The sequence below is a fragment of the Bombina bombina genome, chromosome 9 (assembly GCF_027579735.1).
Source record: "Bombina bombina isolate aBomBom1 chromosome 9, aBomBom1.pri, whole genome shotgun sequence".
Lineage (NCBI taxonomy): Eukaryota > Metazoa > Chordata > Amphibia > Anura > Bombinatoridae > Bombina > Bombina bombina.
The window spans coordinates 24,831,357-24,859,032 of record NC_069507.1 but is presented as its reverse complement, the minus strand read 5'-3'; the positions used below and the strand labels follow the sequence as shown (position 1 = coordinate 24,859,032).

The following is a 27,676-nucleotide window of genomic DNA, read 5'->3' as shown; positions in this document are numbered from 1 at the left end:
TGGGTTAGATATTGGACACAACTGGCCCCCATAGAGATACTCCCTATAGTTTGTGACAATACAGTACTGTCCGTCCATATTGTATGTGGCCTTCACCATAGGAGTCCTCCATTTTGTTAGCTGTATAGGACATGTGGCTTCCTCTGGTATATAACTTGATCTTTTCTCAACTTGATCTTTTCCTGTTACAGCAAGGCTCATTACAAATGTCTTCTGTCTGTCATCTGTGGATAGTCTGTCAGCTCTCTTTGCATCATAAGTTGCAGCTGCTTGGCTTGCCTCAGTATCCAGGATGTATGGATTCATCATAACATTCTGTTTAACGGCTTCTTTTGTGTTAACATTGTCATCCCAACTGTTAGCGTCTTTTGGTGCAACTGAGGGGACTGATCCTTTGTGCCTCTCATAGTGGTTACTTGCAGCATCTTGCTCAGTATTCATGGTGGATGGGTTGCTTGCCCCACCGGACTCTAGACCACAGACTGGAATGTCAACTTCAAAGACATTGCAACGACACAAGTACTGGCTTTCCTTGACTGTGCAGCAGGCGGTGTGCGGTACTTTCCAGCTCCCATTTACTTGTATCAGAAGTTCAGGAAGGTTTAGTCGTTCTTTGTATACATTCTTCTCCAAGTATCCCACTGAATGAACCTTTGCCAGCTTGTTGAAGAAAGACTTGCTTGGATCAAAAACAGGAAGTGACATAGTGAAGGAAACAGAATATCATTCAATGAGCAGGATCCTGGCTTGCCACGACAATAGTCGGCACCTCTATTCGGGTGTGGTGTCACAATACCTAAATTTCTAATAGTGGAGGTAGGCAAAGGCCTACACCCAATTCCTGAAGAGCCTCTTACACTATTCACTCCACTTCTGTTATAGGATTGAGGACAATACCATCTAGTAAGATCCCTGTCTCTTAAGATGTCTGGGACTTTTCCTGATTGTATGTCTTTGACTACATTTGTGATTGTGGTGAGAATATAACTACCATATGCAGTACAAATTATCTCTCTACTTGTTTTCTCCTTATTATTTAATTCAATGATCTCATTAATTTTATCTTGAGTTTTGGAGAACAATTCCGCAATATCATGCATATTATACACAGTGAATTTTTCCTCTTTAGCCAGACCCTCAATACCTTGCAGAACAGGTTTTAAAACATGTTGCCCTTCTTGCTGTTCAAAATTGCCTATGTGTCTACGTATTACTTCCAAATCAGCCCTATTCCAAATTAACATCCCAGATCCAAAAAGACCAGGGATGGTCCCAATGATCCCATCTAAAGTTTGGAGTTTTCTAGATCTAAAAATACCTTTTTGGGGAGGGCTGTCCCGTCCTGCAAATGGTTCTTGAGTTCTGCTGTGATAACTGGCAACAATATCTACTAATAAAGAAGCATAGAATAACGATACATTGGTATTCGTGCAGACTCCAACCTCTGCCATGTTCCATTTAGACAAATTTACAACAATTGGCACATGCATGAACTGTACATTATTTAAAAGATTTCCAGGGATTGAGGTAGCAGTAAGCCCACTGGTTGGTCCTTCGTCTGTTTTTGGGCAGTCAGGGAAAATGGTGTTGGTAGGGGAAGAAAGTTCATTAATTTGAGTTGTTGTTATGGTACTTGTGGATAAAACTCTTGGGGACACCTTGAGAGTGAAGCTACCTGGAACATATTGATCCATTGTTGCTGAAGGATTAATAAAACTGGGTATAGAGAGGATAAAATTATAGGCCCATCTGTCATTGTCTGTTATTTTAGCTTCTTTAATCATTATGGATCCGTTTTGGAAAACTTCTATTCTGTTTTTGTATTTCATTGAATTTCCAGGTTTACCATTGTCCCAAGCTTTGTTGTCTTTGTCAGCAGGACCCCACCAGGATACACGTTCACTTCCTGTACCCTGCACGGCAATGGGAAGAATGACAGAGTCACCTTCATTACACTCAACAAGATTTTGTAGCTTTTGGATTGATATAATTGCTTTGCTGCTTATTGGCCTGGATATGCTTACGAGCACAAGCAGAAACAGGATTCTTGTCATTCTGTAAAAGCAGAAAAAGAAATAAACAAAATTAGTTGTTTGCCTCCTCCCCTCTGAATGTTTTGAGCTGATTGGCATGGACCCATTTATCCTGTGTTTTATTTTTGTCTGTTATTCTCACTTTGTACACTGAGGGGCTTAGCTTGTCTATGATTACAAATGGCCCTCTCCATTTCTTAAAGAGACAATGGTCAGCCGGGCGAAATTCAAGAAGCATGACCTTGTCACCGACTTCCCAGCAACTTTCCCTCACTCCTTTATCGAATTGGGCCTTAGCCTTCTGATGGGCTTTTCCTAGCTGCTGTGCTGCAAACAAATGAATTTCCTTAAGGGCCCCTTCCAATTTAATTAAATACTGGTCTAATGATAATCTATCAATAGTAGGGGTATGCAAATCTACCCATAGGTGTTCTGGTAATCTCATTTGTCTGCCTGTCATTATCTCAAAGGGAGTTAGCTGTGTAGCTGAGGATGGTGTAGCCCTGATAGCCATTGACACTAGAGGTAACAGATTATCCCATTTTTTTTTCCATTTATGTGTACAAATTTCCTAAGCATTGTTTTGATCTGTCTATTGGCTCTTTCTACTTGACCTGAGGATTCTGGGTGATATGGGATGTGGAAGTTTTGTTTTACCCCTAACATCTGTAAACATGTTTGCATTACTTTCCCAGTGAAGTGTGATCCCTGATCTGATTCCACAGACGTGGGTAAACCCCATCTAGTGAAGATCTGTTCAACTAGGATTTTAGCTGTTGCCTGTGCAGTGTTGTTCTTTACAGGAAATGTTTCTACCCATTTTGAGAAGAGGTCTGTAACTACTAGTATATATTTGTTGTTCCTAGCTGTTACAGGCAGAGGACCCATATAGTCAATTTGGAGGGCATTCCATGGGTCTTCTCTTCTTTTTAACCTAAGAGGGGCATTTACTTTTCTGGTTGGTGGGTTTACTTGGGCACAGACAATACAATTTTCACAATATTCCTGTACATCCTTAACCATATTTGGCCACCACCCCACTGTTTTAAGTCTCTGACCAGTTTTCTCTACTCCTTGATGGCCACCTATTGGAAGATCGTGAACTAGGTACATCATCTCTTTTCTGTAATCTTTTGGAACTACCCAAGTGACTTCATCTCCATTGTGAATCAGAATGTTTTGATCCTTGGACAACTGTAGTGATTTTATGTGTCTAGCTAATATGTTTCCTTCTGAAATGTCCAGTACCTCATTTTTTAATCTCTGTATGATTTCATTGATCTCTGGGTCCTGTTTTTGTATTTCTGATATGTCTGGTGTGTCAGTTTCTGAAGTTTTTGTAAATGCACATACAGGGGCACATGTGTTTTATTGTATTTGTCTCTGGAATTTGCCATATCTCCCCCCCCTTGTGCCCCTTGTTTAGCTAACTGGTCTGCAGTATGATTTTGTTCGTAATAAGGTGAGTGAGGTGAATGACTTTTTACTTTACATACCCATGGTTGTTGTGCTAGACTCTTGGCTAAAGAGACAATGTATTGTAGGAGGTGTGCATATTTTAGAGGAGTTCCATCAGAGGACATGTAGTGATGTGTATGCCAGAAGGGCAGAAATTCAGTTAAAGCATTGCAAACCCAGGCCGAATCTGAGAATATTATGATTTCATTAGATTGCCCTTGGAGTAGTTCCAGAGTATGTGCGATTGCTGCTAGTTCAGCATATTGTGCTGATTTAACATTACATGACCTGTACACAGACTGTGTCAGGTCCTCCCCAATAATGTATATACCAAAACCAGCTACTGGGGACCCCTGATCATAGAAACATGAGCCGTCAGTGAATACTTGGGTGGCTTGTGTTGGGACAGGGGTATCTAGGGAGAATGCTTTAAAAAACGATTCTGAGGCAGTAATGGGTAGAATTTCACATTCATGTGGCACACCTTGGTAAAGAAGACCATGGGCAGGGACTGATGGGTTTGTGCTTGCTTTTACAGTTATATCCCTATCCTACAGTAATAGGGCCCAATGTGCAAGTCTGACATTAGACACGTTACGATCTTTGATTCTATCTGTCAGAAGGAATCTGGTTGGTGTGTGGGTAGAATGTAAAATTATTGGATTTAGCCCTATGATGTATGTAAAGTTTTTAACTGCCCAAAAGGTGGTGAGGAGGTGTTTTTCGCAGACAGAATATTTTTGTTCCACAGGAGACAGGGACTTGGAGGCATATGCAACGGGCCTCTGTTGTCCATGTACTTCCTGAGCCAAAACAGCAGACATTGAGTTGTCTGATGATGCTGTCTCTATGTGGTACGGTAACTGAGGGTTGGGATTGGCTAATGCTGGTGCTTTAGCAATTGATTCCTTTAGTGTGTGTACAGCAGTTGTGTGCTCTTGTGTCCATTCCCAAACAACATCTTTTTTTAAGAGGTCATAAAGGGGTGCAGCTATGTTAGCGAACTGGGGAATGAAATTTCTTGAGTAATTTACCAGTCCTAGGAAGGACCTCAGAGTCGGTACACTGACTGGGAGGGGTAGTCGAAGGATGGTTGTTATCTTATCTGCTGCTATGGTTCTCCCATCACATGTGACTTTAATTCCCAGGAATGATACTGATTCCCTGAGTATCTGTGCCTTTGATGGATTACACTTCAAACTGTAACAGGTTTCATGCTATGCAGCAATGAGGTATGTTCAGTCATATTTTTTCTGGAGAGACTGTGTATTTCAGAAAGGCTGACATTATACCCAGGAGGGTAAGGGTAAGCAGTAATCCTAGAGCTAAAAGAAGGGCATTACTTAGCTTGCTTATGGGGCCAATTACATATATGGTTGACACTGAATGTAAAATGTTTGTGAGCAAACGTTTTTTGGATGGGAGTGCTTTAACGTTTTAGTGGGCTATAAACGTTTTGGGCAATTTATTAGGGCACAAATGGCTTATCTTTAGGGTCTTGGAACCCACATGGCTAGTTATAACCGCTCTGGTGCGGTTCTTTAAGGCTCAGGAAACATCAAGTGAGATGGGCGGGGCCTATTTTCGCGCCTCAGATGTGCAGTTAGTTTGTCAGCAAGCAGCAAGCTCTAACTCCTGAGGGCCCTGGTGTATGTTTTGGGCCAAATCAAAGCTTTTATCCCACACTTCCGATCCCTGAGGGCAGGTAGGGCCACAGCAGGGCTGTGGCAAGGTGCTGAGGGGTCTTTTTCCGAATCTGGGCCAATTTTCGGTCCGGTTTGGACATTAATGGGTTAATTGTTAAAAAAAAATTGTGGTGTAATCTTAACTACCTATAATGGGTCTACATACAAAATTTTGAAAAATTTGGTGCATGTTTAGACTGTTTTGCAGAACATGTATGCTTTTTTTCTCTTAAAGGCGCAGTACCGTTTTTTAAGATTGTTATTTTTTTCACTGAATAAAGTTTTTTCATGCTTGTTTGTAGTCATTACTAGCCTGTTCAACATGTCTGACATTGAGGAAAGTCAATGTTTAATATGTTTAGAAGCCATAGTGGAATCTCCACTTAGAATGTGTCCCTCATGCACTGAAAGGTCAATAAATTGTAAAGAACATATTTTAGCTACTAAAAGTATGTCGCAGGATGATTCTCAGTCAGAAGAGAATCCGGTTTTACCATCTAATTCTCCCCAAGTGTCACAACCGTTAACGCCTGCACAAGCGACGCCAAGTACTTCTAGTGCATCTAATTCTTTCACCCTGCAAGATATGGCCGCAGTTATGAATACTACCCTCACAGAGGTTTTATCTAAGCTGCCTGGGTTGCAGGGGAAGCACGGTAGGTCTGGTGTGAGAACTAACGCTGAGCCCTCTGACGCTTTATTAGCCATATCCGATGTACCCTCACAATGTTCTGAAGTGAGGGATTTGCTGGCTGAGGGAGAGATTTCTGATTCAGGAAATATGTTCCCTCAGGCAGATTCAGATATGACGGCTTTTAAATTTAAACTAGAACACCTCCGCTTATTGCTCAGGGAGGTTTTAGCGACTCTGGATGATTGTGACCCTATTGTAGTTCCAGAGAAATTGTGTAAAATGGACAGATTCCTAGAGGTTCCTGCCTACACTGATGTTTTTCCGGTCCCTAAGAGGATTTTGGAAATTGTTACTAAGGAGTGGGATAGACCAGGTATTCCGTTCGCTCCCCCTCCTACTTTTAAGAAAATGTTTCCCATATCTGACGCCGTGCAGGACTCGTGGCAGACGGTCGCTAAGGTGGAGGGAGCTATTTCTTCCCTGGCTAAGTGTACAACTATACCCATCGAGGACAGTTTTGCTTTCAAAGATCCTATGGATAAAAAATTAGAGGGTCTTCTGAAGAAAATATTTGTTCACCAAGGTTTTCTTCTCCAACCTATAGCGTGGATTGTTCCTGTAACTACTGCAGCGTCCTTTTGGTTCGAGGCTCTGGAAGAGGCTCTTCAGGTTGAGACCCCATTAGATGATATTCTGGATAGAATTAGGGCTCTCAAGCGTGCAAATTCTTTCATTACCGATGCCGCTTTTCAATTGGGTAAATTAGCGGCGAAGAATTCAGGTTTTGCCATTTTAGTGTGTAGAGCATTGTGGCTTAAGTCCTGGTCTGTTGATGTGTCATCAAAGAAGTTAGTTTGGAGACCTAACCAGACTTGGAACAAGGGTAAACAGGCCAAGAAGCCCGCTGCTGCCACCAAGACAGCATAAAGGGGTAGCCCCCGATCCGGGACCAGATCTAGTAGGAGGCAGACTTTCTCTCTTCGCTCAGGCTTGGGCAAGAGACGTTCAGGACTCCTGGGCTTTAGAAATAGTAACCCAGGGGTATCTTCTAGAGTTGAAAGATTCTCCCGCAAGGGGGAGATTCCATCTTTCTCAATTGTCTGTAAACCAGACAAAAAGAGAGGCGTTCTTACGTTGTGTAGAAGACCTATTTTCCATGGGAGTGATCTGCCCAGTTCCGGAAACAGAACAGGGGCAAGGGTTCTACTCCAATCTGTTTGTGGTTCCCAAAAAAGAGGGAACTTTCAGACCAATTTTGGATCTCGAGATCCTAAAAAAAATCCTTGAGTCCCATCCTTCAAGATGGAGACCATTCGGACTATTTTGCCAATGATCCAGGAGGGTCAATATATGACCACCGTGGACTTAAAGGATGCGTATCTACACATTCTTATCCATAAAGATCATTACCAGTTCCTCAGGTTCGCCTTTCTGGACAAGCATTACCAGTTTGTGGCCCTTCCCTTCAGGTTGGCCACAGCTCCCAGAATTTTCACAAAGGTGCTAGGGTCCCTTCTGGCGGTTCTAAGGCCACGGGGCATAGCAGTGGCGCCTTATCTGGACGATATCTTAATTCAGGCGTCGACTTACCAACTATCCAAGTCTCACACGGACATCGTGTTGGCTTTTCTAAGATCTCATGGGTGGAAGGTGAACGTAACAAAGAGTTCACTTATCCCTCTCACACGAGTTCCATTCCTGGGAACTCTCATAGATTCAAAGATTTTAACCACCTGCCGAGCTCTTCATTCCATTCCTCGGCCGTCAGTGGCTCATTGTATGGAGGTAATCGGACTAATGGTAGCGGCAATGGACATAGTTCTGTTTGCTCGCTTGCATCTCAGACCACTGCAACTATGCATGCTCAAACAGTGGAATGGGGATTATGCAGATTTATCTCCTCAGATAAATCTGGATCAAGAGACCAGAGACTCTCTTCTTTGGTGGTTGTCACAGGATCATGTGTCCCAGGGAATGTGTTTCCGCAGGCCAGTGTGGGTCATAGTGACGACGGACGCCAGCCTATTGGGCTGGGGTGCAGTCTGGAATTCCCTGAAAGCACAGGGTTCGTGGACTCGGGAGGAGGCTCTCCTTCCAATAAATATTCTAGAACTGAGAGCGATATTCAACGCGCTTCAGGCGCTTCCAGTCGGACACTATCACCACTGTAGCATAGATTAATCATCAAGGGGGAACAAAAAGTTCTCTAGCGATGATAGAGGTTACCAAAATAATTTGATGGGCAGAAACTCACTCCTGCCATCTATCAGCAATCTATATCCCAGGAGTGGAGAACTGGGAAGCGGATTTTCTAAGTCGTCAGACTTTTCATCCGGGGGAGTGGGAACTCCATCCGGAGGTGTTTGCACAATTGATTCAGCAATGGGGCACACCAGAATTGGATCTGATGGCGTCTTGTCAGAACGCCAAACTTCCTTGTTACGGGTCCAGGTCAAGGGATCCTCAGGCAGTACTGATAGATGCTCTAGCATAGATGCTCTAGCATCTAGGCTTATGTGTTTCCACCATTTCCTCTCCTTCCTCGTTTGATTGCCAGAATCAAACAGGAGAGACCTTCAGTGATTTTGATAGCACCTGCGTGGCCACGCAGGACTTGGTATGCAGACCTGGTGGACATGTCATCTCTTCCACCATGGACTGAGACAGGACCTTCTGATTCAAGGTCCGTTCCAGCATCCAAATCTGGTTTCTCTGCAACTGACTGCTTGGAGATTGAACGCTTGATTTTATCCAAGCGGGGGTTCTCTGAGTCGATCATAGATACCTTGATTCAGGCTCGAAAGCCTGTCACCAGGAAAATTTATGATAAGATATGGCGTAAATATCTTTATTGGTGCGAATCCAAAGGCTACTCGTGGAGTAAGATCAGGATTCCTAGGATTTTGTCTTTTCTCCAAGGATTGGAGAAGGGGCTATCAGCGAGTTCCTTAAAGGGACAGATATCTGTTTTATCAATTCTACTGCACAAGCGTCTGGCAGATGTTCCAGACATTCAGTCGTTCTGTCAGGCTTTAGTTAGAATCAAGCCTGTGTTTAAACCTGTTGCTCCACCATGGAGTTTGAATTTAGTTCTTAAAGTTCTTCAAGGGGTTCCGTTTGAACCTATGCATTCCATAGATATTAAGCTTCTATCTTGGAAAGTTCTGTTTTTAATTGCTATCTTTTCGGCTCGAAGAGTTTCTGAACTATCTGCATTGCAATGCGACTCGCCTTATCTGGTTTTCCATGCTGATAAGGTGGTTTTGCGTATCAAACCTGGATTTCTTCCTAAGGTTGTTGCTAATAGGAATATCAATCAGGAAATTGTTGTTCCTTCTCTGTGTCCTAATCCTTCCTCTAAGAAGGAGCGTCTGTTGCACAACTTGGACATGGTTCGTGCTTTGAAGTTTTACTTGCAAGCGACCAAAGATTTCCGTCAAACATCTTCTTTGTTTGTTGTCTATTCTGGAAAACGTAGAGGTCAAAAAGCTACGGCTACCTCTCTTGCCTTTTGGCTGAAAAGCATCATCCGTTTGGCATACAAGACTGCTGGACAGCAGCCTCCTGAAAGGATTACAGCTCACTCTACTAGAGCGGTGGCTTCCACATGGGCTTTTAAAAATTATGCTTCTGTTGAACAGATTTGTAAGGCTGCGACTTGGTCTTCGCTTCATACCTTTTCCAAATTTTACAAATTTGATACCTTTGCTTCTTCGGAGGCTATTTTTGGGAGAAAAGTTCTTCAAGCAGTGGTGCCTTCTGTTTAACCATCTGTCTTGTCCCTCCCGTTCATCCGTGTCCTGTAGCTTTGGTATTGTATCCCACAAGTAAAGGATGAATCTGTGGACTCGTCTTACCTATATAGAAGAAAAATAAATTTATGCTTACCTGATAAATTGTTTTGTTCTATGGTAAGACAAGTCCACGGCCCGCCTTGTCATTTTAAGACAGATTATATTTTTTTATTTTAAACTTCAGTCACCTCTGCACCTTGTAGTTTCTCCTTTTTCTTCCTGTACCTTCGGTCGAATGACTGGGGGGTGGAGCTAAGGGAGGAGCTATATAGACAGCTCTGCTGTGGTGCTCTTTTCCACTTCCTGTAGGGAAGGATAATATCCCACAAGTAAAGGAAGAATCCGTGGACTCATCTTACCATAGAAGAAATAAATTTATCAGGTAAGCATAAATTTATTTTTCTAATTTACTCCTATTATATATTTTTCTTCGTTCTCTTATCTTTATTTTTAAAAGCAGGAATGTATGCTTAGGGGCCAACCCATTTTTGGTTTAGCACATGGGTAGCACTTGCCATTTGGTGGCTAAATGTAGACACCAATCAGCAAGCGCTATCCAGGGTGCTGAACCTAAAATGGGCCGGCTCATAAACGTACATTCCTGTTTCAAATAAGGATACCAAGAGAATGAAGAAAAAATGTATAATAAGAGTAAATTAGAAAGTTGCTTAAAATCGCATGCTCTATCGGAATCACGAAAAAAATAATTGGGTTCAGTGTCCCTTTAAGTAGTGTAGTTTTATAGAAAAAGTTTTTAAGGAAATAAAACTTTTGTTTAAAGTTCATAAATGATGGACCAAAACTTGAGAGAGTAAAAAAAGGATTTTGTGACATCTTCATGTCCTGTAGCTTATTAGTTGTCTGTATTTTGTATCTCAGACACTGGAATTAACAAGAGCAGAACGTTACATTTGTCATTAAAGATTTAAGAGTCTTGTGCTATGATCCGCCTGATACTATTTTTGGTTCTGATTGTGTTGTGTTCAGAGGACAAGGTGGGACAACATCCTTAACGCCTCAGATGTCTGAGGTCTCAATCATATTTAGAAATGTTTCATTTCCTGTCTGCTGTATTCATATTTGTTAATGTTTTTTGTGCGGTTGTAAGGAAACCTCTTCAGACTAGGGGACACGACCTTCGCTTTCTGGGTTATGTTTGTACAACTTTTCTGAGCTATAAATCACATTTGTTCTTTCAAGTCAATGGACCACACAGGTCCTTCTGTTCTAACTCCCCTTAATGATCCTATAAATGACCAAAAGGGCTCAATCTAGGTGCCTTCTTATTGGGTAATGGACTGTATATGGCTGACACCATCCTATTCACTCACTCATGTGATAACAGATGGCTGCTGGTTTCCATATTCTCAGAAAGTACAACCAATTATTATTATTTTTTATTTTTAAGTTTACACTATGTTCCAGTATTTAGTGAAAAACTGTTATCTGTACTTTTGTCAGGTTTGTTAAGGTCAGATGGACGCAACATTTGTAGAATTTAAAGAGACCGCAAATAAGTAAATGTATTTGTTGCTTTAGAACGAGCATTATAAAGACATTACAGTTTCTATAAACAGAATTTCCAGTGCTGCAGAAATAAAAAATATTAAAAAACCTAATGTGAGGATAAAAAGATTTTTATCAAAACCAAGGGGGCCCTCTGATATACCTAAATTATTAAAGGTGAAGAGAAGGTAATTCATAAACACAATAGAGCTGGCAAAATATTACCAACATAATATGTCACAGTCCAAAAAGACACACATTCAGTCCAACGTAAGTCCACATGTATACTTCACACAGTGCAGCACTTTTCTCCTGTCGGCTCCACAAAGTCGGACAAAAAAAGATATTTTTTCATTCTTTTGTCCCTGTCCACCAATAAAGTGGTGGGAGCTCAGCCAATGAGCTATCAGCCCTTAAAGGGACAGTAAACATAATAATTTTTGTTGTTTAAAGGGACATAATACACATTTTTTCTGTGCATAATTGTTTTATAGATTATCTATATAGCCCATAAAGTGTTTTTTTTTTTTTTTTTTTAATGTATAGTTTTTCTTATTTTTAAATACCATTGCTCTGATTTTCTGACTCCTAACCAAGCCCCAAAGTTTTATGAGAATACAGTCAGCTACCTACTCCAACTTGCTCCTGTGTGTGTAAAGGGTCTTTCCATATGCAAAAGAATGGGGAGGGGGGAGTGTCTTATTTCCCACTTGCAGTGGGCTTTCCAGCTACCTTTTCAACAGAGCTAAACTGAGAGCTTCTAAGTAAGTTTTTAAACAGTTTTATACTGGATTTTTATATCAGTATCCGTGCATCTTATTCTTTATAGTAGAGTATATTACATGCAGTTATATGAAAAATAGTGTATACTGTCCCTTTAAAAAAAAAGATAATCCCTTTAAAAAAAAAGATAATCCCTTTATTACCCATTCCCCAGTTTTGCATAACCGACAGTTATATAAATACACTTTTTACCTCTGTGATTACCTTGTATCTATGGCTCTGCAAACTGCCCCCTTATTTCAGTTCTTTTGACAGACTTGCATTTTTAGCCAATCAGTGCTTGCTCCTAGGAGCTTCACGTGCCTGAGCTCAATGTTATCTATATGAAATACATGAACTAACGCCCTCTAGTGGTGGAAAAACTGTCTAAATGCTTTCAGATTAGAGGTGGCCTTTAAGGTCTAAGAAATTAGCATATAAACCTCCTAAGTTTAGCTTTCAACTAAGAATACCAAGAGAACAAAGCAAAATTGGTAATAAAAGTAAATTGGAAAGTTGTTTAAAATGACATGCCCTATTTAAATCATGAAAGTTTTTTTTTTTTTTTTTTACACTTGGCTGTCCCTTTTAAAGAGGCATTGAACACTAAATAAATACTAGATCTAATAATGTATTCAAACCAAAGATTAGCTTGAAAATAATTATTTCTATTGTTTGTTATGTTATTTAAATATTAAAAAAGCAGTGGGTGCGGCCATGTTATAACCTAGGTTTTCTTCTCTGCTGAGACTAACTAAAGAGTGTAGGATATAGCAGTGTTCAGTCTGGAGTCAGCACTTCTAACAGCTATTGGAAGCGCACAATTTTTCAGTGTTAAATTATGGAAAATGGTAACAAGACCGTATACAGTTTTGAGATTTTTATGTACAATCTATAGTTATTAATAAAAAACAACTTTACAATATATTTTTAACCATTTTAGCTTTAAAAATTGTAAATTTTCTTATTCTCAGAACTTGAAATGCACTGCTGACTTAAGGCTAACTCTGCTACATATAACTGGCTTCCCAGATAAAAACTGCAAAATAATGCATTTAATATTAACTTAATGACTAATGGCCAACCTGTAAACTAAAGCCCAAGTTGGCTTCTCCAAAAAAGGCAAATGGTGGGTGGAGTTTGGCTATTAAAAACAATTTAAAGGGACAGTCAACACCAGATTTGCTGTTTAAAAAGAAAGATAATCCCTTTATTACGCATTCCCCAGTTTTGCATAACCAACACAGTTATAGAAATACACGTTTTACCTCTGTAATTACCTTGTATCTAAGCCTCTGCAAACTACCCCCCTTATTTCAGTTCTTTTGACAGACATGCATTTTAGCCAATCAGAGCTGACTCCAGGGTAACTTCATATGCATGAGCTCAATTATATCTATGACACACACATGAACTAATGCCCTCTAGTGATCAAAATGCATTCAGATTAGAGGCAGTCTTCAAAGTCTAAGAAACTAGCATATGAAGCTCCTAGAATTAGCTTTCAACTTGGAATATAAAGAGAACAAAGCAAAATTAGTAATAAAAGTAAATTGAAAAGTTGTTTAAAATGACATTCCCTATTTAAATCGTGAAAGTTTTTTTTGGACTTGACTGTCCCTTTAAGCAAGCAAGATGTTAATTTGTATGATTTTTACTGTCCCTTTAAGTTACAGGTGTACACAGCCATGCAATTAATGTTCATTTTAATTCTCTTTATTGTATTCAACTACATTGTATGATTTGGGGTATCCAAGATCCATTCTTGCTGTGTCAAACCTTAGTGCCAAAATATTTCACATAAAGCAGTTAGGATTTGGTATTTATGATGATTGACAAGTTTCACAAGAATCACATTTAGTTTTTCTCAATAGAATCCTAATTTGGACAGGTTGATAATACCTGAGTATGTTATGTGGTTTATGTTTTAAAGAGGCAATTGGTGTCTGAACATGTGGAGACCGACTGACTACAACATTAGAACGTGTATGAACAGAACGTTTATTTTACTTTGTCAGTGGGAAATAATGTATATAGGAAAACAAAATGGTTTCTGGAAAGTGCATCAAATTCCTGAGTTCTGGTGCCAAGATTCCATTTGTGGTTCGCTCAGACCAGCGTGGGCATGTTTAACTAGTTGTCTTCTGGAGTAAATTGCACTGACCTTTTCACAAACTGATAGATAAGTAACCAAAACAATTCACGGCTGATGGGTCTAAAGTGGGCTTGAAGATAAACAAGGGATGAATTGTGTGAGAGGAAATGATTACTACAGTATTGATGCTATCTCTAGTTCTTTATTGTAAATAATGGTTGTGTGAAGACAGTTTTAGGAAATGAGACAACTTGGATTTTTTTAACACTTATATAAACACTGCTTTCCTTATTTGTAAATTATGCAATTAATTTGTGCCTTGTAATATTTTCTAATATATAATTTTCTGCTATCCACACAAAATCTCATGTGTGCGCACTTAAAATCACACACGCTCACACACAAAATCACTAGCTCACTCTCACACACACAATCACACACACAAAATCACCAGCTCGTGCGCACACAATCACCAGCTTGCGCGCACACACACACACACAAAATCACACATACACAAAATCACCAGCTCGTGCGCACACACAAAATCACAAGCTCACACACACACAAAACTCACACATACACAAAATCACCAGCTCATGCGCACACACAAAATTACCAGCTCATGCACACACAAAACCACCAGTTCGTGCACACACACAATCAGACAAAATCACCAGTTCATGCACACACAAAATCAGACAAAATCACCAGCTTGTGCACACACAAAATCAACAGTTTGTGCACACCCAAAATCAGCGGTTTGTGCACACCCAAAATCAGCGGTTTGTGCACACCCAAAATCAACGGTTTGTGCACACCCAAAATCAACGGTTTGTGCACACCCATTTTGTAATTCTCATTTGTAGTCACTTTTTCCTTTTTCTCCTAAACACAAAGTCCCTTTAAAGTGCTATGAAACACAAGAAGCATACGTGTGTAGCCACCAACCAGCAGCTAGTTCCCATAGCTGCTCCTGAGCCTAAGCAAAACAATGAAAGTTAAACCGTACTCCCGGACCGGGGACATATCACATGACCCTGAAACACTGCTCAACTATGGTGCTATAGCACTCTCAAAAAGCTGCACTATTTCTAGTGTCACATACAGTCTTGGCCCAGACCAGCCTGGGAGCAAGTTCCTAGGGTAAATTACTAAACAGACATTACAATACACACACAATAAATAATAAAGTCTATCAATCGCTCACAAGCTCTCAGCAAAGTTTAAAAGAAACTGGAAAAATTGGTTACTCCTGAGCCTACCTTTATGCTTTTCAATAAAGGATAAAGAGACAAGCAAATTAATTGTATGTTCTGAGTCCTGAAAGATTAATTTTAAACTGACTTTCCCATTAAAGGGATATTGTGCACTAGATTTTTCTTTGTTTTGTAGATAATCCATTTATATAGCCCATCTGGGGATGTTTTTGTAACAATGTATGGTTTTGCTAATGTTTTCATAACATATTGCTGATTTTTACACTCCTAACCAAGCCCCAAAGTTTTAGACGTAGACCCAGGTCTACAGACTCCTGCTTGTGTAATGGGTATTTTCATATACGAGGAGGAGTGAAGTTTGTCTGCTGTTTGTTTTCCCAGCTCCTTTCACCGGGTGTTCTAGCCTAACCTCATTAACAGAGCTAAACTGGGAGCTTCTAAGTAAGTGTTTAAATGGTTTTATACTGGATTTTTATATCCGTATCTGTGCATATTCTTTATAGTAGTGTCTATTACATGCAGTTATGTGAAGATTGGTGTTTACTGTCCCTTTAAAGGGGTTGGATCAGTGTATGTATTTGTTGAAGTAGCTAATTATTTATTCTATTATTGAAAGCTTCTTGCTGAGCTGTGAAATTTGATGGGTGGGGTATATCCAGCAGTGTGAGGAATGTGTTAACAGACCTATCTGAACCCAAGCTTTGTCGTTGTACCAGTCTGATGTGCCACACAAGATTACATAAGGATAATTTTAGACTGTTTGGCACACCCAGGGTGCTGTCAAGCCCTTCCAGGGCACATAAGCTTGTTTTTCGCACTTGGGTGTAGATGCTTACCTCAGATTACTCTAACAAATGATACCAAGAGAACTAAGCACATTTGATACTGTGCTCTATCCAAACGATTTATTTTACTGTCCCTAGAGTCAGAGGTTGAGCGTGTTGGAATGGTCACTGGATAGAAAATTAAAGAAGGTCTAGGTCTAGTCAGGCAAATGCTTGGAGTTGGGACCCTCCCCCAATGAGTGTGTCTGATCTCTGCCATCTCTATATATTTGCCTTGTGATAATGAATAGTGTGTGAAATTCCTGTCTCTAGTTACAGTCCCTGGGAATTGCTGTGAGTCCTCTGCTGAATTAGCTGTGAAATCCTTGTTGTAGAAGTTGTAAATAAGAGAGTGCTTATAAGAGTGGTCACTGGTGCCAGAGATTTAGATATGGATCTGCGGGTCACCTGTGTAATACCGGAGCTGTCAGTGGAAGTCCTTGGAGCAGTGTGACACACCACAGAGATTACCTACTTCCAGTAGTGGTATTAAACTGTGCTATGCACCCTTATTCATTGCTGCGGCACCTCCAGACATCAACTGCACTATCTGCAAGTAATGCAGGGGTTAAGTAAACTAAAAGAGGAGCCCTCACCTGCACACTATCTATTTAGCTTTTGTGGTCAAGTTTTTGCACTGTACAAATGTTCTGATCTAGAACTTGCATTCCTCATTTATCAGCATTATTTTGTGGCTGGCTACTACAGACAAATGCTCAGGAACTGAAGGGGTTAAAAGATAAATATTGTGAACAGTAATTGCCATACTCTTTGGCTGTCGGAGAGAACCCGGCACTGAAAGAGTTAATGTGGATCCTTTTTCTTGAGGATCAGATTAGTGGATATTCAGTAGGATTAACCCATTAAACGGATGGTATTTTGGAGAAGGCAACAGCTGCTGCTTTTGTCTGCTATTCCTGGAGATATTTTGTGATTTATCAGACCCTGGTTAGTCTAATTCAGTCTGTGTTTGCTTTGTCGTACTAACTAGTTTCTCACCGGATGAAGCAGCTCATAACTGGATGACAAGTGTGAAAATGAGAGATTGATTATTTTTTTTCAACTGTGTTTGTGGTTTATTTTTATTCTTTTCAAAAGAAATTATATTTATCATGATTTCAGCTTTTAAAAATTTGAAGCTGTAGGTGCTAGAAGTGTAAAGGATTCAATAAATGAGCCTAATCCTAGGTACAGTCCTAGATTGTTTTGAAGCATACAATTTCCTCATATTAGATTCCTGTCTCTACAAACCCCTTTGTCATCCCTATACCCCAACAGACCTCAGATCAGACCCCTGACCCTGCGGCCCCTCTGTCAGCCCTATACGTGCATCAGACCTCAGATCAGACCCCTGACCCTGCAGCCCCTCTGTCAGCCCTATACCCGCATCAGACCTCAGATTAGACCACTGATCCTGCAGCCCCTCTGTCAGTCCTATACCTGCACTTGACCTCAGATCAGACCCCTCGTCCTGCAGCCCCTCTGTCAGCCCTATACCCGCATCAGACCTCAAATCAGACCCCTGACTCTGCAGCCCCTCTGTCGGTCCTATACCCGCATTAGACCTCAGATCAGACCCCTCATCCTGCAGCCCCTCTGTCAGCTCTATACCCGCATCAGACCTCACATCAGACCCCTGGTCCTACAGCCCCTCTGTCAGCCCTATACCCGCATCAGACACCTGACCCTGCAGCCTCTATGTCAGGCCTATACCCACAGACTTTAGATCAGACCACTGATCCTGCAGCCCCTTTGTCAGTCCTATACCCTCATCAGACTTCAGATCAGACCACTTGTCCTGCAGCCCCTCTGTCAGCCCTATAACCGCATTAGACCTCAGATCAGACCCCTGAAGCCCATATGTTAGCCCTATACTCACATCAGATCTCAGATCAGACCCCTGGCCCTGCATCTCTTCTGTTAGCCCCATACCAGCATCAGACCTCAGATCAGACCCCTCGTTCTGCAGGCCTTCTTTCAGCCCTATACCCACATCTGACCCCTCGTTCTGCAGCCCCTCTGTCAGCCCTATACCCGCATCAGACCTCAGATCAGACCCCTGACCCTGCGGCCCCACTGTCAGCCCTATACCTGCATCAGAACTCAGATCAGACCCCTAACCCTGCAAGTCCCTCTGTCAGCCCTATACGTGCATCAGACCTCAGATTAGACCACTGACCCTGCGGCCCCTCTGTCAGCCCTATACCTGCATCAGACCTCAGATTAGACCACTGACCCTGCATCCCCTCTGTCAGTCCTATACCTGCACTTGACCTCAGATCAGACCCCTCGTCCTGCAGCCCCTCTGTCAGCCCTATACCCGCATCAGACCTCAAATCAGACCCCTGACTCTGCAGCCCCTCTGTCGGTCCTATACCCGCATTAGACCTCAGATCAGACCCCTCATCCTGCAGCCCCTCTGTCAGCCCTATACCCGCATCAGACCTCAGATCAGACCCCTGAAGCCCATATGTCAGCCCTATACCCACAGACTTTAGATCAGATCACTGATCCTGCAGCCCCTTTGTCAGTCCTATACCCTCATACCCTGCAGCCCCTTTGTCAGTCCTATACCCTCATAAGACTTCAGATCAGACCACTTGTCCTGCAGCCCCTCTGTCAGCCCTATAACAGCATTAGACCTCCGATCAGACCCCTGAAGCCTATATGTCAGCCCTATACTCTCATCAGACCTCAGATCAGACCCCTTGTTCTGCAAGCCTTCTTTCAGCCCTATACCCACATCAGACCCCTCGTTCTGCAGCCCCTCTTTCAGCCCTATACCCGCATCGGACCTCAGATCAGACCCCTGACCCTGAAGCCCCTCGGTCAGCTCTATACCCACATCAGACCTCAGATCAAACCCCTGACCCTGAAGCCCCTCGTTCAGCTCTATACCCGCATCAGACCTCAGATCAGACCCCTGACCCTGAAGCCCCTCGGTCAGCCCTATACCCGCATCAGATCTCAGATCCAACCACTGGCCCTACATCTTTTCTGTCAGCCCTATACTCTTACCGGACATAAAGTCAGACTTCTGACCCAGCAGCCTCTTTTTGAGTGTGAGAAGCTGAGTGCTGGGCCTGACTACCTTTATTTCTGACATGGAAAATACAACAATCAAAGCTCCAAAGAGGGGGCAGCAACATACCTCCCAACATTTCAAAATTCAAAAGAGGGACACCCACTCCCCCCGCGGCAAAAAATTTAAATGTGGTTGGCGGGGTTTAAAAAATCATAAGACCAAAGTAATATAAATAAAATTCTAAATAAAGTCATAGATTTTAATACACTTAGGCAGCAAATCAAACACAAGCTCAAACCACTGGTATAGCTATGTGAGCTATGTATTTAATTAGCCTTTGCAGAGACAGTGCTAAATATTTTTATCTTAATTGGACATTTAATAATAAATTCTTTAAAATTGCTCTCTGCATTCCCCATTAATATTCTAGATTCTGGCCTTTAAAGTCAGCAAAAATGCACAGTAGCATGCTACATAGCATACACTTACACATGCAGATACACACACACTACATAGCATACACTTATACATGCAGATACACACACACTACATAGCATACACTTATATATGCAGATACACACACACTACATAGCATACACTTACACATGCACATACACACACACTACATAGCATACACTTATACATGCACATACACACACACTACATAGCATACACTTATACATGCAGATACACACACACTACATAGCATACACTTATACATGCAGATACACACACACTACATAGCATACACTTACACATGCAGATACACACACACTACATAGCATACACTTATACATGCAGATACACACACACTACATAGCATACACTTATACATGCAGATACACACACACTACATAGCATACACTTACACATGCACATACACACACACTACATAGCATACACTTATACATACAGATACACACACACACTACATAGCATACACTTATACATGCAGATACACACACACTACATAGCATACATTTATACATGCAGATACACACACACTACATAGCATACATTTATACATGCAGATACACACACACTACATAGCATACATTTATACATGCAGATACACACACACTACATAGCATACACTTACACATGCAGATACACACACACACACACACTACATAGCATACACTTATACATGCAGATACACACACACTACATAGCATACACTTATACATGCAGATACACACACACTACATAGCATACACTTACACATGCAGATACACACACACACACACACTACATAGCATACACTTATACATGCAGATACACACACACTACATAGCATACATTTATACATGCAGATACACACACACTACATAGCATACATTTATACATGCAGATACACACACACACACACACACACTACATAGCATACATTTATACATGCAGATACACACACACACACACACACACTACATAGCATACACTTACACATGCAGATACACACACACACACTACATAGCATACACTTACACATGCAGATACACACACACTACATAGCATACATTTATACATGCAGATACACACACACTACATAGCATACATTTATACATGCAGATACACACACACTACATAGCATACACTTACACATGCAGATACACACACACTACATAGCATACACTTACACATGCAGATACACACACACTACATAGCATACATTTATACATGCAGATACACACACACTACATAGAATACATTTATACATGCAGATACACACACACACACACACACACACACACACACTACATAGCATACACTTACACATGCAGATACACACACACTACATAGCATACACTTACACATGCAGATACACACACACTACATAGCATACATTTATACATGCAGATACACACACACACTACATAGCATACATTTATACATGCAGATACACACACACACTACATAGCATACATTTATACATGTAGATACACACATACTACATAGCATACACTTACACATGCAGATACACACACTACATAGCATACACTTATACATGCAGATACACACACACACTACATAGCATACACTTATACATGCAGATACACACACACACTACATAGCATACACTTATACATGCAGATACACACACTACATAGCATACACTTATATATGCAGATACACACACTACATAGCATACACTTATACAGGCAGATACACACACTACATAGCATACACTTATACATGCAGATACACACACACACACACTACATAGCATACACATGCAGATACACACACACTACATAGCATACACTTATACATGCAGATACACACACACACTACATAGCATACACTTATACATGCAGATACACACACACACTACATAGCATACACTTATACATGCAGATACACACACTACATAGCATACACTTACACATGCAGATACACACACACACTACATAGCATACACTTATACATGCAGATACACACACACTACATAGCATACACTTATACATGCAGATACACACACACACTACATAGCATACACTTATACATACAGATACACACACACACAGTTATGGATACAGATAGACACACACACTACATTCATTGTATGGGGTCCTGGGGTTGGCAAGCACATTAGCTGGCAGTCTGCGGCTGCCACTGTTCGTTACCCTGGTATTAGCACTGCTCATTGTATAAAACTGAAGGCATGCTAGTATTATCCCCAGGGGTTAGACATCATCACTACCAGAGGTAGGTTAGAGAGGTCACCATTACCCGTGGTCAGAGTGTATACAGCCTTCCTACTCCTGCTTAACCCACACACCATTCCTTTTCCACAGGGAAACGGGTATCTAACCCTGTGAAAGCAAAGCCAGCTGCTTCTTAGTATGGGCCCAACAGAATTTAAAAAAAAAAAAAAAATTTTTTTTTTTTTAATGCCTGGGGCAAATCGGGACAGATGGCTAGCAACTCGGGACAGAGGGACAGACCCCTAAAATCGGGACTGTCCCGCAAAAATCGGGACAGTTGGGGGGTATGCAGCAATTCTACATGTCTTGTTCTGTGTAGAATTCCACAGCCCTGAAGCCAAGTGTTCATTTACAATGTTTAAAGCACATCTTGACAGTACTTGGTTACAAAATTGGAAAATTGTGAGTAATTAAATGCATGAGTGTGTCTCAGCCAGGTGTGGAAAATCCAATTGCTTTTTCCTTTTTTTCCCCACAAATACTGCATCGTTTTTGTAAAAAAACAAACAAGCAAATTAATGAACAAACCTATTTTTTATTCCAGCAATGCAGGGGTTAAGCAGTTTAAGACCCTGGGGGGAGTGTGTCTAAGTCTTATTTCCTTTTCCAACTGCTTAGAAACTGGGTGAAAGGTTGAATGTGTGCAATAAAATGAAAAAAATCTCCCATCTTAGCGCTTTTAGTGGAATAATAAATATTTTATCTAATTACTGTTTGGTGCGAGGGGCTGAGCCAGGCTGTGTCTGAGGAACTTGTCTCAAGTAGCGTCTGTAAAGTCCACGCTTTATACCTGGCACTAACTGATCTCTTGTTTTGCTGGATTTTTTATGTGGGCTCAGTAGAGAAAAAAAAAAAAGGCCGATTTTAATTTAGCGTAGACTTGCTCTGTGTAAGAAGCGAAAGCTGCAAAGTGGCCAATAATATGTGGTGCAGCTAAATCCTGTGCTATAAACTTCACCTCTTTATATTTCCAACACGAATAGCTCTCTCCATATGGTTCATGCCTGTTATTATTATTTGTGTCCTACTTATATCTGCGCATGTAATATATTTATCTATGTCTGACTATCTATATATGATCTATTTCTATCTATCTGTCTTTCTGTCTAGTCCTGTCTATCTTTTTCTGTTTGTCTGTCTATCTATTTCTATCTATCCAGGGATTGAAATTTCCAGTGGTCCACTGGTCCATAATGACTTAGAAATCGCAGCAGACGTCTTAGAAATTTGACTTTTTCCTATCTTTAACATTGAGTAGACTAGTAACTTTTTCCCTCTGGGCTAGTACCTTTTTAACCTTTTTTTTTTCACCCCTATATCTATCTATCTATGTCTGTCTGCCTGTCTAACTTTCTATCTGTCTCTATTTTTATCCGTCTGTCTATTTCTATCTATTTCTGTCTATCGCTCTCTCTCTCTCTCTATCTCCAGTGTAATGCTATTAATGCTTTTAGTTGCTCGGTGACGATGTCCGTTCTGTACTGCTGTACATATAACAAGTGTCTAAATCTAAACATTCATCCGAACCCATTTTGCAGGGCTAGATTTTTGTGAGACCTCTCTGCATAGGGACTACCTGGGAAGGGGGGGGGGGGGGTTGCTTTTAACATAATATTTGTTCTCAAAGTCTATCTTTATGTTTTGGTCTTTTTTCAGTAAATGTGGAAATCTCCCTCCTGAGAGCTGCTTCTTCAGTCTGATCTGCAGTTTGGGCTCCTTTATGGGTAAGTTGTATTGCACAGGCTATAGTAGTTAACTTGCACAGTTCCATAGTATCAACGTTGTACAAAATTGTTTTGTTTAGCCAATGGGTGAATTGGACTTTATATCAATGTGGGACAAATGTTTCAAAATCAAGGGCCTAGTCCAAAATTTAGCAGCTAGAATTAAACTTTTTTTTTTCCTCCAGTGATTTAACCTCATAGCTGCCAGAAACAAATACAAAGCAGTAATCTAACCCCTTGGTAGCTAGTAACACACAACCATCATTTAACCTTTTGATTGTCATATACAGCTGCTGTTTGATTTAATGATTAAAGACACACACAGTAAGTAATGCCCTCTTGCAGCACGGACTGCCTGGCAGCAGCAGTGATTTAAACTCTTAACCACTGTGCCAAAGTATTTGTCTGAGCCCTGATTTAAAAGGATGTTAAGCAGTTTGTCTCGTTGTAATAAAAAAGAGCACCAAGCAGTGTCTTATACTTAAAGTGAAGGTAAACTTTTAAGAATGAAAGCCTGGTTTTTAAAAATACTATTACAAACAGGGGCACTTTCATTCATCAAAGTTTAGAAAGCAGCCGTTTTTGTTTAAAAACTTGCCTTTCTTCTTTTCACAGCTGGAGCAGCTTCCCCCCACCCAGAGATCCTCTTCACACGTCAGCAATGACTAATCCGACTTCCTCCAATCACGGCATGGCCTCAGGCAATGACTCCCCTGGGGGGAAAGTCGTGATTGGAGGAAGCCGGATTAGTCATTGCTGACATGTGAAGAGAGGATCTCCGGGTGGAGGAAGCTGCTCTGGCTGTGAAAAGAAGAAAGGTAAGTTTTTAACAAAATGGCTGCTTTCTAAACTTTGATGAATGATAGTGACTTTGTTTTTAATAGTATTTTTAAAAAACGGGCTTTCATTCATCAAAGTTTACCTTCACTTTAATATAAATCATTGCAATATATATTATTCATCATTTTAAAAGGATCTTACCTTTAATTTCTTTTTTTTATACTACATTTGTGAAGTGACTATTACTTCCTGTCACAGCCCTATAAGGAGGAGGGGCCTCTGCAGGAAGATTTATCTTAGGCTGATGTCATGAAAATTGTAGGCTGGTTACTATTAAGTAAATAGACCAGATAACAGGGAGTCAGACTTGCTCAGATCAGTCAGAATGTAACCTAAGTTTCAAACATGTCTGACTCTTATCACGCTGCGGGCAGGGGCTACACTGAGTATCTAAGTGCTCATTATGCAAGAAAACAAGTACATTGTTTGCTGTTTTACACAATCTATTTCTTTTTATGTTTACTTAGATTTAATATATTTGGTTTTACTAAAGGAGCACTGATTAATATCCCTTATTTGTAGTAATAACAGCTGAAGAAACTCTGAGATTGCAGGTTATACTCTGCTCCAAACACATGCTGTGCTTTATAACATACAGGACATTCACTAGATCGGTACTCGACAAATCTGGAGCCAGTAAAAAGATTTAGGAGCCAAACAGTGGCACTTGTATATAGATATATGAAGGATAACCCAAAATGTTAGGAGCCAGGGGTAAAATTCTAGGAGCCAGTGGTTACCTGGCTCCTGGGTTTGTCGGGCCCTGCACTACATTATTTATTATTCCTTGTAATGTCTAAATATTGCTTAAAACATCGCACACAGCATTGTCAGTGAGCTCTGGAAATGACTTATTTCTATCATGAGTGAGTAAACTTTCCCTAAAGCAGATATGGAAGTTTTGTGCAGATGATAGTAGCAGAATAAAACTGCAGAATGTTGTATTGTCTCGTACCTCTGCAGAAGCTTGTGCATAGAGACACGTGCACACTCATGAGGCCTACCTCATTATACTCTTGTGCAACGCAGCTAAGTTTCAACAAAGGATACAAAAAAATAAATGTTCCAATTTTCCGTCAATCTGAATTATGAACAATTAATTTTGACTTTTGTGCCCATTTAAATCACAAGGCAGATACATGATACAGATGTGCAATACTCGTGCGCTTAATTATCGAGATCTCAGCAGTAAAATCACTGAGTCCATTTTCTCATTACTAGCTAAATATAGTTAAAGAATCAGGAAGCACTATACGATTGTAATATAAAATGCATACATAGTAAAACAACTTTGCAGTACACCCTCTCTTTCTGTAATTTTAACGGATTGTGGATTTTCCAGTCCGTCCAACTGACAGAGTATGTGGCAGACTAGCCTAACCTTGCCACATAGTTGTCATCAATTTGCAGTTTGTGTACTTATCTTTTCTGCTCATGACTCCTCCAAAAAAGGGAAAGGATGGAGTTTGACCAATGTAAAACAATTGCAGCAAACAAGGGGTTAATATGTTCTAATAACAATAAGACTTCTCTGAAGAAAAGCACATTTGAGCTAAAAGAGGCTGCTCCCAGGTGGCAACGCGCCATAGGACAAGCTACTGAGCTGTTGTTCGTTCCTGGTAGAGCTCTTCTCTCTCTGTATGCATCTGCTAATATGTTAATCTGAAAGACTGCAGAAAAATGTAATTACAAGGTAGTTGTCCCTTTAATAAGCACGCAGGGCTGATGCATTTGGGAATAACAGGCTCTCCTCTCTGAGTGATGCAGACACATCTATAGATCTGACCGTTTGAGATTAATGTAAACATTATTCCTTGTGTAATTATTATAGTTCCAAACAAAAAAAGAAATCCAGCGAACTCGGGCTTCAAACCAAAGGTGAGTTTATTGAAATCATAGATTCAATAGATTCCAACATAGTAAGAACCAAAAAATACATTTAAATGAGTGGGGTAAAAATAATAATAATAATAAAGAGCTAGGTAAATGCGCTGTGACCTTAGGCTACCAGTCGGTTATTATAGTGTTCATAAAGCATTTAGCTTGCTGGCACATACCCTATATCCTTGCATTTTGCCCTGTGCCTTCTCTGCTACTGCTAATGTGACCCTGAAAGTGCCAATTTGCACCCAGTTTCTCACCATACCACAGCATTCCTTTCCAGCCAAAATGGTTCTACGGTTTAACTTTCTTTTTAAATATTTGCACCCATAGCAGCAGCAGGTGTTAGTGCAGTAATGAGAATAAACTAGCAATGTTTATATTTCTCTGTAGTGATTTGTGCGTATTGTTTGCTCCCCCTGCCTTGCCTCTCATTGGCTGGTCTCTTGGAATCAGAGATTCTTTGGGTCTTTAGAGTATTTTCGCTAATGCATTTTAAGTGAATCTGATACTGGCAGTTGCTTTATAAAATCATTTTGTTTGGCATCAGTTTTGCAGCAGAACGTATGAACATAATGTAATAGGTTGTATGATGATCTGGACAAGGAATTCAGAGAAGCTTTAGTTACTATGTAAGTTGTAGAGTTATTTATTTTTTGTTAAAGTTGTCTATTACTTTCTTAAATACATAATACAAAATAAGATTTTAAACAAAATCTTAGGTCGGATAATCTAAAGCTCTGGTCTGGTGAGATTATATTAGAAGTCTGCACAGTACTGCAAGGTCATTAAAATCATTTTATAAAGATAAATTTTAGCTTGAGAACTGTTAATCTCACTATGCAAGTTTTGGATGTGAACAAGAGACATACATTACAATATACAAATGTGCAAACACACTCACACACACTGTCGTGTACCCACACTGTCGCGTACACGCATACACACACACACACTGTCGCGTACCCACACTGTCGCGTACACGCATACACACTGTCGCGTACCCACACTGTCGCGTACACGCATACACACTGTCGCGTACCCACACTGTTGCGTACGCGCATACACGCAGACTGTCGCGCGCGCATACACGCAGACTGTCGCGCGCGCATACACGCAGACAACTAGTAATCTCACACGCTTACAGCAACACCTTTTGGGTTCTCAGGGTTTACTGGTGCACAGTTCAGTTAAGGTTGTCTGAGAGCATGAAAGTGGTTTGTGCAGTCTGTGTGTGCATATGTGTGTGCCGTGTGTGTGTGTGCAGTCTGTGTGTGTGCACATTTTGACTTTTCTTTAGATGTAAAGTTACAGGTTATATACTTGCCCCCTGTTTGTAGGATTATATATGTAGGATTGCATGTTGTACAACTGATCTCAGTATGTTTGATTATGGACAATATGCATTATGGTGTTGACAAATAAATAATTAATAGAAAGAAGGTAAATTTAAACCTTGTATGGAGTTATTTAATGGGCTCTCTGGTTGCGCA

At 40.7% G+C, this 27,676-nt stretch overlaps 1 protein-coding gene across 2 annotated transcripts in view; it reads left to right on the top strand.

The window, feature by feature from the left end:
- The window catches only part of LOC128639797 (transmembrane protein 150A), a 250,381-nt gene that overhangs the window by 128,835 nt on the left and 93,870 nt on the right, over nucleotides 1-27,676 (top strand). For both annotated transcript variants that reach the window (XM_053691954.1, XM_053691956.1), the window contains exon 4: nucleotides 23,395-23,462. In XM_053691954.1, coding sequence (XP_053547929.1) covers nucleotides 23,395-23,462 — 68 coding nt within the window. The remainder of the gene's footprint in view (nucleotides 1-23,394; nucleotides 23,463-27,676) is intronic.